The sequence below is a fragment of the Melitaea cinxia genome, chromosome 2 (genome assembly GCF_905220565.1).
Source record: "Melitaea cinxia chromosome 2, ilMelCinx1.1, whole genome shotgun sequence".
Taxonomy (NCBI): domain Eukaryota; kingdom Metazoa; phylum Arthropoda; class Insecta; order Lepidoptera; family Nymphalidae; genus Melitaea; species Melitaea cinxia.
Genome location: NC_059395.1, coordinates 18,580,443 through 18,592,504, shown reverse-complemented (window position 1 = coordinate 18,592,504; position 12,062 = coordinate 18,580,443). Strand labels below are relative to the sequence as shown.

General features: G+C 35.0%; 1 protein-coding gene across 1 annotated transcript; it reads right to left on the bottom strand.

The window, feature by feature from the left end:
- Positions 1-567: 567 nt before the first annotated feature.
- On the bottom strand, positions 568-11,395 carry LOC123661138 (multifunctional protein ADE2). Its single transcript, XM_045596135.1, has 8 exons — positions 11,362-11,395; positions 9,730-9,933; positions 4,986-5,243; positions 4,516-4,641; positions 4,359-4,444; positions 2,711-2,879; positions 1,327-1,544; positions 568-935 (listed from the first exon to the last, which is right to left on the bottom strand). The coding sequence occupies exons 1-8, from the start codon at positions 11,378-11,380 to the stop codon at positions 738-740; spliced, it is 1,278 nt and encodes a 425-aa protein (XP_045452091.1). The 5' UTR covers positions 11,381-11,395; the 3' UTR covers positions 568-737.
- Between the last annotated feature and the right edge of the window lie 667 nt (positions 11,396-12,062).

Here is a 12,062-nt window from a genome sequence, read left to right as displayed (position 1 = left end):
TTGTATCAAGTAAATATTAATACCTCATTCATCATATTTAATCTAGTTAAGAAATTCAGATGGTCTAAGATCCCAGATCTTTCTTATTTTCTATACGTTTGCTAGCTTAGGATGAAAGTCAGTTTTTAGATATCAGCTGCTAAATGTGGGTAAAAATAGTACCTAATTACCTACTAACTGGTTATTTTCAGATGGCTGATGGTTACGTATGGAGGGAATATGTTAAACAATGTAGTAAAGTTTATTGTATTGTAACAGACAGAAATTTTGGTTATCGCTTAAAACATTAAAGGGATATCTCTATTTCTTTTGTTTGTTAAATTTATCTTTATTACGAGTTTTTGCGTACGTTAAAATTAATATTAGGGTGAAAAGGCGTATCATCGCATGTAATGACTTCTTCCAAGCAATCTTCATTTATAAGCATGTTTTTATATTTTTTATAGATTCCCTTTTATTACTAAATACGCTGTAACGACTGACTCGTCAAAACATATCGAAATAATGATCAGCAACTCATTGTATGTAATATATAGAAGAAAAATGTATGGAATAAAATTTAGAATATAAGAATACAAAAGTATTTAATTCAAAATATTCGATGAAATTCTCTGTGTAACACTGAGTTTTATAAAATGTAACAATTCAGAGATTAAAAAGTTAGCAACCCCTTTTGTCTCGTAATAAAAATACAGATATTTCGAGACAGATAACAGGGTAATGGTACTGCAATCATCTTAAGCGCTAAGGTTTCGTAATTTCTTGTCAGCTGCTCTAAGGGCGGTAGCCATGTCCAGTTGTTTGACTCTAAGGCGGGCCCACACAAGGTAGTCTTGTAGTCCAATAATCTGGGCGGCCATTAGTGCTGCGCTGTCGGGGTAGATCACTGTTGCACAACCCAAACCAGACGGCACAGAGAGGGACGACCAGATATCCTGAAATTACACATTTAATTATAAAAAAAAATTATAATATTAAATTTTATGAAATTTTGCCACCATATTGAGCGCACACAGCGCTCAAATATGCGTTCCACCTATAAAATTCGCCTACAACGCCAGTCGCGTTTTTACGTTTGGGCACCTTTACGTTAACGGCAATTTCAGTGGTCGTGGTAGATGGAGTAGTCGGTCTTAAGTGGAACGTAGTCAATGAGTTTAGAAAAATTACAATTTTGAACTTTAAATACAGTTGTGAAGTTCTTCTAACAAATTTTGCAACAAAACTCATTGACAACTAGTTACGTCACTTATTATTAAGTAACCCTTGTATAGTTCGGACAATAAACACAATATACTCGTAGTATTATAATATAATTTTTCTAACCTGAACAAGTTTATCCGAAGGTGGTGGGCAGTTGATGACTGGGTATGAAGTGTTACCAGACAGTACTGGTCCCAAACCATTCGATCTTCCAGCTACCGCAATAAAGACCAGAGCACCGTGCGTGTCTTCATACTGCTGCATAATGTGAAGAGTTTCTTCCGTTGCCTTGTGGGCAGAAGTAATGCGGAGATCGACGTCCAATCCAAGTTCTCGACCAGCTGTTTAAATAATTGTGTATATATAAATAATAATAATAAATAAATAAATATCATATGAAATACACACTCAGTCGTCTGTTCCTATGGTAAGCAACTTAATGCTTGTGTTACAGTTAACAGCCGACTGTTATAACTATATATATATTTTTTGATAAATATACATAGAAATAGTACATATATAAATACAAATATTATATTACACCCAGACTCAGGCGGGATTCGAACCCGCAACCCGCGGCACAGAAAGCAGGGTCACTACAACTTTTCGATTCGAAATCGCTTGTTTCGCTGTTCAAATCGAACTAACTCTGGCGGGCGACACCGGGCTCTCATACATTCAGAGAGCTAGGCTCTAGGATATTCGAGAAAGTTTGTGAATATTTTCTATCTCACACCTTCTAGAATGTTCTCGACATTATCGTCCGCCGTAACAATAGGTTCTGCAGCTGTAGCATACGTAGTAAAGGAGCGAAATTTATAAACTTAAATTTTAAAATGTTTTCAGAACTAATTTGAATAACTGAAATTATGTCACTTTAACTCCAAAATATAAGTTAGCTACTGCTGTTTAAATACACAAAATTTAATAAATTTATCATTGTAACAAATTTAATTTAAGACTATTGAAATTGGAATTTTAAATTTCGCGCAATTACTACACATGCTGCAATTGCTCGCAGCGCCTTTCGAAATACAACCCAAATAATCGTTGTTCTGAATGAAGTTCAAATACTCGACAACAGATGGCGCCACTACACTTAATTTCCAAGTTGAAGGGTTGAAAAACCCTTATATCTTTAAACACACGCCCTTTAGGTTAAAACGGGAACTTTCTTGTTCGAGGGGGGGATAAAGGTCTATCACACTATATAAATCCCTTATTCGTGCCGGGACTCCTTTTTAAGTTTTATCGGCACGCACATTTTATCAACTAGTTTTATTATATATAATGGTTTTCATTTTTTTTTAAATTGTTGCTAATTTGACTTTATTTGATTGATTTGATATATAAACAATCTTTTTTTTCAAGATCACCGTTCTTTTGTCAATTAGTGTATCACATAATACCTGTGAAATGTTTTTAGTAATATTAAACAGATGAAAAAAAAATTAAAATTTAAATATTTGAGTTACTTTTTTGAACATAAAAGTTGACGCAGACTTACCTTTGGCGATCTTCTGGCAATGTTCCTGATCAGCAGGAGATCCCATGAATATGACAACTTTGTGGTGAATATTTGGTTTCAAATGGTCAAGCTGGTCCTTCACCCAGGCGAAGTTACGTTTTACCGTGTCGAGGTCAGCTGCTGTGACGTTAGCCAAGTTTCTGTACACCTGAAAGAAAATAAAATATATTTTGTAATAAAATTACAACATTTGATCGTTACTTATCGGATAAAAATTAATAATAAACCAACAACTTTTTTGAACCGCGATAAAATCCGAAAGAGTTTTTTCATTAGAATGGATAAAAATCGTTTAAAATGTTTTCGTCCAACCTCCAATCCGTAATTCAAAATTAACTTATAATTATTATTATCTAAAAATTTCTTTCAATACTAAAGAAACTTAACTTAATATTTTTTACTTGTATTGGATAAAAGCAAACAAAATTTTTATAGTCAAAAATATCTTCTAGAGAAAATCGTATTCGTTAACACCATCACTACTTTTAAGCGAATGTTTAAAGAAAAAATGGCATGAAAAAAAAGGAAAAAACATCGATTCGCTTTACCCTATCGCAGTCCGCTGCTGGATGTAGGTTTAGTTGGTCGGAGGGCGTCCCACACTGCGTTTGCCAACAAGCGATTCCATTGCAGGAAACATTTGCTCCAACGGCCATAGGTCTTGCGACAGAGGTGACCAGCCCACTGTCACTTCAACTTGCTTACTCTACAAGCGATGTCGGTTACTTTTTCTCTCTCGCGGATAGTCTCATTTCTGAATCTATCTTTCAGAGAGACCCAAAGCATATCCCGTTCCTTTGCACATTGAGTGACTTTGAACTTGTGGACTAGGCCCTTTCGTCACTGTCCACGTCTTAACACCGTATGTCAAAACCGAAAGGACGCATTGCTCGAAGACTTTTGTCTTCAAGCATTACGAATCCTTTAAACCTTGTCATTCTTAGCACCCTCCGTCCCACCGTAACCGCTGCGTAGCCGGGAATAGTTCGACTGTCCGGAACTGAGGGCGGAAGTGCATGCGTTCAAATCATGGGAGATAATGCCCAAAATCAACACGCTGGGCAAGCCAGTTGGTGACCGCAAGGCTGGCTTTTCGCACCACTCTGCACAAGGCGCTGCTGAATGTCTCCGCTATGTATATTTATAAGCCAGCTGTTGAACGGTTATTCCACCATCCGTCGACTTCAACAGTTTCAAGTTGGTGTTGGAACTTTGAAATCCTTTAGTCGCCTCTTACGACACCCCCGGGAAGAGAGGTGGTGGCTGTAATCTATTCTGACGTAGCCACTCAGCAAAAACATAACTGACTAAAATTTTACTCCACCAACGAAAATTATATGTTTTGCTGTCAAGGTGGTCTTGTATATTAATAGATAACAATATATATATTTTTTGAATTATTTTTGAATTCAAATATAAATAAATAAAATTATTTGAATTTAATACAAATTATTCATAAGATGCGACGTTCTGAACTTTGATCGTTATCATGAACCGATGGAGGTCAGCCAAAAACAAAGATTATTACATTCAATTTGCGCAAACTGTTCGTAAATGTATCTGTGTAGCATAGCGATTAATTTGCGTATAAATTATGATAAAACTAGATAATATTATAATAACATACCTGTTTGTCAACCATCAGCCTCTTATCGCCAGATGGCCATAACCTCCAAGAGTCGGAGTCAATGACGTCAGCCAAAAGTATATTACCTTAAAAAAAGTTAGTTTCAGTACCTACTTCAGGAAAAAACTGTAATCAATTATTGAATAAGGTACCATACCGTCTGAGTCCACTCCGAATTCGATCTTCATATCAATAAGAGCACAATCCCTTAACGCCCAAGCCTTCTCTAAAATTTCGAAAACCAATATTGTGACTTTGCGCATGTAGTCGACTTCGTCTTGTTCTGTAAAATCAGAGATTAACTAATTATTTATACATCTTGCCATTACAAATGCACTCTTTTTTATTTAAAATGCCCTAGTCTGATGAAAAAGTATTTAATTTATATCTATAAAATAACCTTTTTTTCGGGGGTGTTAGAAGAATCTCTTCTAGGAATAAGCACACCTTTATATACCTGTATTTTAATGACATGTATCTTTCTCTATTTCTTTACGAGTAATAAAGTGTTTAAGTAAAAAGAAATCACTGTAGTATAAAAGCAATTTTTAATAGGACCACTATCTGCCACTTTTCTCAGTATACATAAAATAACTACACTTGAAAAGATGTCTTATTAAAACTCACCGATAAGAAGTCCGTTAATTTTGAATTTGGCTGCGAGGATCTGTTCCTCGGACCACTGAGGGTCGTGGTTAGCATCATCCTTGAAGAATGTCTCCTGCTTCGGTGGAGTGAACCGGTATCCCTCAGGTACGCCAGTATTGCGTTTTAAGAAGGAACCAGTCGCCAAACGCCGGGTGACCCATTCGATGGGCACCATTTCGCATTTCTTGGAGATGAAAGCCGTAGGTGATGCAATTTTCACGAATGCAGTTTTAATGCCTAAAAATAAGATCAAATCTTAACACGCCTTTTCATGAGGTATATACAGTATATCAACTCTATACCGTCCGTATACCATTGAATTTATAAAAAGAATTAATATTATGAAACATAAAAATTCCTATTGTAGGGACTCAAAAACATTTCTTTCCAACTAGGCTATTTTAAAATAAGTTATAATATTAAATTCTGATCGGTGCCTTAATTTCTTTTTATTCATAAATATAGTTGTATAAAAAGTTAGGTCTATGCAATAAAGCTTAGACAGTCTTATATACTTTTATTATAATTAAAAAATCATCTAAACCGGAATATTAATTTTATGTGTCATAATATAGTACAACCCTATCATATAGGTTGCAATGAAAAATAAGATAGGTAATGAACAATTTCAATTACAAAGGTTATTATCGTTTTCATATCGTGACCACGACTATTGACTCATAGATTGTTAATATGTATTTTTAAATGAAGTAAGACCACTCGAATATTTCATAATAACTTTATAAATATCATGACGTTTTATTTTCATCTCGCAGGTCATGGAAGTCACAAATAATCAAACTGTAGCAAAATAAATGATGAGGTAATGATAAATCGGATTTAATGCTGCCAGATACAATGTTATAGTAACTATAGTATACTAGCAATGATTTATTTTTGAATTTTGAATATTTTTTATTAACCGACTTCCAAAAAAGGAGGAGGTTCTCAATTCGACTGTATTTTTTTTTAATGTATGTTACATCAGAACTTTTGACTGGGTAGAGCGATTTCGACAAATTTTCTTTTAATTGAAAGGTGGTGTGTGCCAATTGGTCCCATTTAAATTTATTTGAGATCTAACAACTACTTTTCGAGCTATATCTAATAATGCGTTTTTACTTGACGATTTTTTCGTCGACCTACGTTGTATTATACCGCATAACTTTCTACTGGATGTACCGATTTTGATAATTCTTTGTTTGTTGGAAAGGAGATATCCTTAGTTTAGTACCATGATAAGGAAACCAGGATCTGATAATGGGATCCCAGAGAAATCGAGGGAACTTCTTGAAAATCCGCAATAACTTTTTACTGGGTGTACCGATTTTAATAATTTTTAATTTAATCGAAAGCTGATGTTTGTCATGTGGTCACATATAAATTTCATTGATAACTACTTTTTGAGTAATCTTTGATAACGCGCAGTTACTTGAGTATTTTTTCGTCGATTTACGTTGTATTACTCGTCGATGTAATTGAAGTCGGTTTTTTTTCGTTTGCGAGCAAACACAATTATTTTAAATTTGAAGTTGAAAGGGGGATATAAGTTAGTGAAGATAGAAACCGAGAGTTACGTTTCGTATATTGCTGTCGGAGTTTAAGAAAATGAGGCGATGGCACGATGGGGCAACCCACAAGGACAGACATCCAAACCGGAAAGGAAAATTTATAGGTACAAATACGAATATTCATTTCGAGCGGGATCTGAACCCGCTAACCGCCGGTGTTTTAGGCGACTACTCGCACCACTACACCAGAGCGATTAGATCGCATGCTTACAATCGAGAAACTCTGAAACTGTTTTCGTATCCGTATATTACGAATAGGAAATGTATTATATACTGAATTAACATACGCTATAAAACACGACCCTAAGACGAGTTTGATGTCCACTGAGCATCATTTTGTGAGAGTTAAAATTTGCTTGGCACAAGTGCTGTGTGGCTACGGCACTAAACAATTTAGCCACCCCCTCTCTTCCCGTGGGTGTCGTAAGAGGCGGCTAAGGGATAACAAGGTTCCACAACCACCTTGGAACTTAAGAAGCCGACCGATGGCGAGATAACCATCCAACTGTTGGCTCTGAAATACACAGGCCGAAGACGGGCAGCGTCTTCGGTGCGACAAAGCCAGTACTGCGGTCACCAACCCGCCTGCCCAGCGTGGTGACTATGGGCAAAACACATGAGTTCACGTTATTTTTGGCGTAAACTTGTGGAGGCCTATGTCCAGCAGTGGACTGTATAGGCTGTAATGATGAAGTGCAATTTTTACTAAATGTTTTTTGTTAGACCTATTCTAGAGTATGCTTCTACTGTTTGGAGTCCTCAGTACGGGTTTTTTTTTTTTATGTCACTAGGTCGGCAAACAAGCGTACGGCTCACCTGATGGTAAGCGATTACCGTAGCTTATAGACGCCTGCAACACCAGAAGCATCGCAAGCGCGTTGCCGACCCAATCCCCAATCCCCCCAGGAGCTCTGGTCACCTTACTCACCAACAGGAACACAATACTGCTTGAAAACAGTATTATTTAGCTGTGATCTTCTGTAAGGTCGAGGTACTACCCCAGTCGGGCTGCTCCATATTTTGAGCAGGAAATTCCTGCTGTGCCCTACCTCAGTTAATCATCGGTGTCATATTTATAAAATCGACCGTATACACGACAGGTACCTAAAGACTATAACAGCAATCTCTTCGGAAAATTTGAATGTTATGATAAAACCTATGTCGGTCAAACCTATCCTATGTGAACCAAGAAATTGACTCGTCATATTTGGTTTCAAGATTAAATTTTAAGTGTCCACGTTTAAATTCTAGACATAAAATTACATTTGACATCCCAGTTACAAGAACAAAATTTTATAAAAACGCGTTTATTAACAGAAGTTGTGCCCAGTACAATAATTTGTTTATAAATATTGACATTTTTCATCTCTCTCTCAATAAATTTAAATTGCATGTGATGAATGCGTTAATTTAATGTATCTTTGTTGTATGTTATGATATTCGTGATGTTTTTCTTAAGTTGATTTTATTTTTTGATTTTAATTTAATTTTGATTTTAATTGTAGCTTTGATCCTTAATTATTTGATTTGTGATTTTTTAAACTGTTTTTGTCATTTACAATTTATTATATTTTCTTTTAATAATTAAGTTTTTATTGGTAATAATTTTCTATCAACGTATTTCTGAGTAGAAAACCTTTACTAGTGCTTGGTATTTCATTATCTCCTTCGTGTGGCTCTTGATATTCCTCATCAGGAAAAGCCATAACATCATTTAAAATTAATGACATATTATGTAACACAGCACAAGCAACAATAATATGTGATACATTGGTTAAATTGTTTGCAAGACCTCTTGATAATCAAGGAAACCTGCGTTTCCAAATGCCAAAGGTTCTTTCAACTATGTTCCTCGTTTTTATATGTGCTCTATTATATCTTATTGATGGTGCATCTTCTGGGGGTGGCCTAATAAGTGTCAATACAAATGGTAATGTAGGGTAACCATTATCACCTACAAGTCTGCCGGTTAATATGCCCAGAGTAAATTTCATAAAAAGTGATGAAACTTGGAATATCCGGGAGTCATGCATGCTGCCAGCCCATTTCGCCACAATATCTAAAATCTCTGTCCTAGGTCCAACTACAGCCTGGACATTGATGGAGAATTCTGATTTTCTGTTTCTATACACTTCATAACGTTGGCATCCTGGTGTGAATACAATTTTCACATCAGTGCAATCAATGGCTCCATGAATACCTGGTAGTCCAGGAGAACGCCCACATCTTCCCAATTCCTTAAAGAGCTGCCTGTTTACTGTAGCCTCTTCTCCTCTGGGGAACTTGATGAAGTGTCTATGTAGCTGGGCTAATAATTTTGACACCTTTCTTATTATAATTGAGGCTGTCGGTTGAGAGACACGGTCAATATTAAAATTACCAAACAATATAACATAAACTTACCTGAAATGATGCTGTAGCGTAAAATCTCATGGTTAGTAAGACCGCTATTTCAGGGGTAATTGGAAAGCCCCTCTTGTACATTATTTCATCACTTTTGATTAAGGACGTGATATAGAACACGGATTCGTGGTAAAATCTATACCTTTTTTGAAACTGAACGGGTTCCATTTCGAAAGGATTTTCCACGTCTCTTATGTAGGTTTTTGGTATGCGATAGTAGTTTGGCCAAAAGATATCATCATAGTGATCTAGCTCGTCGTAGTAATTAATTTCATTTAAAATATTCTCAAACTCCATTTTATTTTACAAAAACAATACAGCGTACCACGAATCTCTAACTCAAGTATCGGAATTACGACACTTACGAAATGAACTCTTAAGATAGATCTTGAGTGCGCTCTTAAGTGCTGAGTTTGATTTATTAATATGCGCGTCACTCAGTTGATACGCTGAACTCTAGGCAGTATTTAAGTTCGGTCTATTAATTAGAACAGTATCTCAATATCGCTATTGAGATCGATCTCAAATTTGAGAGTGATTTATAAATACGGGCCTTAATAGCCGAATAGATGTAACTATTTATTATCATGGGTAAAACCGCGGGGAACCTCTAGTATATATTTTATAACAAATAAGTAAGCAATAAGTTGATCATGTTTCATAATGTGTTTTTTATTTATTTGAATGACATTTTTTACTCGACTAGTCGACTAGGTTACACGTACTAAATGCTATATGTAATAACTTACCAGTAGCCTTAAGTATTTCGAACACTTTAGCGTTAGTTTGGTTCGATATGGCGGCTTTGCCTTCCATATCGTGAGCCTTGACGCCATCGCCAGCTGTGATCCTGTCCTTGTTGAGCAGCAAGCAGTGACCGGGAACCTCTGGGAGGTCATAAACCTTTTTTGTCTTACCCTCAATTATAATGTCACCGAGCTTGTAGCCACCAACTGTAGAAGGCAAAAACTTTACTTAAGATAACTTATAATGCCAAAGTTTCTGCTTTCTTATAGGCATTAAAAGAGGCAAAATTGCTGTAAAAACATATCCTATGTATCCTAAACCTTAAAACTACTTTTACCATACCATTCTAAGCCTAACGTAATTAATGTCATAAGTTGTAGTTGAACCCGCGACTGTAAGAGCTAAATGATAAATTTTTTGTCATCAGATCATATGCATGTAGGTCTACATTTACTGTGAGTGCCCATTAACCGTCAAAGACCTCCTCATATATACAGGAAAAGTGGTGTATGCTAATTCACCACGGTGTTCCACTATGAATTCCCCCATAATTTTTGTAACAAATGTAACGACCATAACGAATTGTATAATGTACGGAAGACCCATAAGGATTAGGGACAGACAGACACATAAAAAAATATTTGCACAAATACAAATATTCGTTGTGAGAAGAAATCGAACCCGTGATCGCAATCGTTGATATAATTTATCACCACTATACCAAAATGATTGTCAAGGTCATTAATGATTGTCAAGGACAGATGCGGAAAAATTAAGTTGAAATTACTCGTTCCGCATTTTAAACAAAGTTTTCGTTTTCATGAAATTATGGTCTTAACTTATTACTACAACTCTAATGTTTGGCTGTACATCAGCTACAGGGCGATATCTCGAAAACATTATATGAAGAAAAAGAATAAAAATGGTGTCATGGGACACCAGGTAGGAACGAAGTTCCTTCGGATACTATAGAACGGATTTTTTTCAGTTCGGTCGCCCAGCCAAATGTCAAGCCGGCCGTAAGAAACTTCGTTCCAATAATTAAACTTTTCCAACAATTTTTAAAGATACAGTAAAAGCTAGTAATATAGCCATGAAAAATTTTATCGGCGTTTTAAAATTTAAATGGTGTTTAGAAATACAGAACCCTTCGTAAATTAGTATTGTGTGTGTTTGAATACTTAATATTCACACAGTTAAATTACTGATACGATATTTTTTTATTTCATTTAAAAAAGTGTTGTATATATATTTTCACTTGTTTCTTATATAATTGATACATTTTTTTTTAATAGATATGTACCTACTACTCATTCGAAGTTAGAAATTTTAAACGTACTTTTTTTCAAAAGTATCTTTCATTTCTTTGAATAGAAGTATATATTTTTAAGATCAAGGTCCAGCAACAACAATACTACAAAATTACATCATGAATGAGTTCCTATCCCTATATAGACTTTAACAAATGTGTTAAGTAGATAATATTTATTTATTACAAGGCCATAAACAAATCTTGTTCGAAAAAAAAATACTATACAAACTATAACCCGATATTTGCAGGTAGTCTAAAGACATTTGTCCCCACAATTTGCTCGGATTATATAGTTGGTTCAATGTCACAAAAAAAAACTTACCTTCTTTTGGTTCAGACATTTTTTTCTCAAATTAACTTGCGGGGGTCGATTATAAAACGGGTTGCCGGTTGAAGACAGAATGCACGTCAGGTCTGTTTTACAGTCCGTGCCTTTTATAAAGTTTTGTCCAGCATCAGAAAGAACACCACGTGCTTGTCTACGCGTTAGTTTGACGGCTGAGGTCTGACCACTTTTGATAACAAGATATTTTAGTGAGTACGCGAAGTCTTGATCTTTGATTATATTAAAATTTATTTGAATTGTGTACAATTGTGTAAAGAAATTATAAATTAATTTACTTATTTATACGCTTTCTTATAAACTACTACTACACCAAAAACAATTTACATATTAACAGAAAAATAGATGTACAAGTAGTGGCCTTATTGCTAAACTAACGAGTTTCTAGGACCAATTTAATTATATAAAATTAATACAAAGTGTAAGATAAGTAATTAAGATAAGGTATTTTTTAATTCTAATAAATAGATATAACATCGTAAGCTATTATTGGGATATGACAAGTGATAACAATGATGTTATTAATACATATAATAATTATACTAATACATCTAATATAAGCGACCCCATAATATACTATTACGACAAATTAGATATAATGAATAATGATAAATGTTAGAAAAAAGAAATAAAATAAAATTTATACAACTCTTAAAGCATTCCGATCGCACTATGTATGT

Coding starts and splice junctions, on each gene's coding strand:
- LOC123661138 (XM_045596135.1), bottom strand. Junction 4,642..4,985: donor AATTAACGGACTTCTTATCG/GTGAGTTTTAAT, acceptor CTGATTTTACAG/AACAAGACGAAGTCGACTAC. Junction 2,880..4,358: donor GGCTGATGGTTGACAAACAG/GTATGTTATTAT, acceptor ATTTTCTTTCAG/GTGTACAGAAACTTGGCTAA.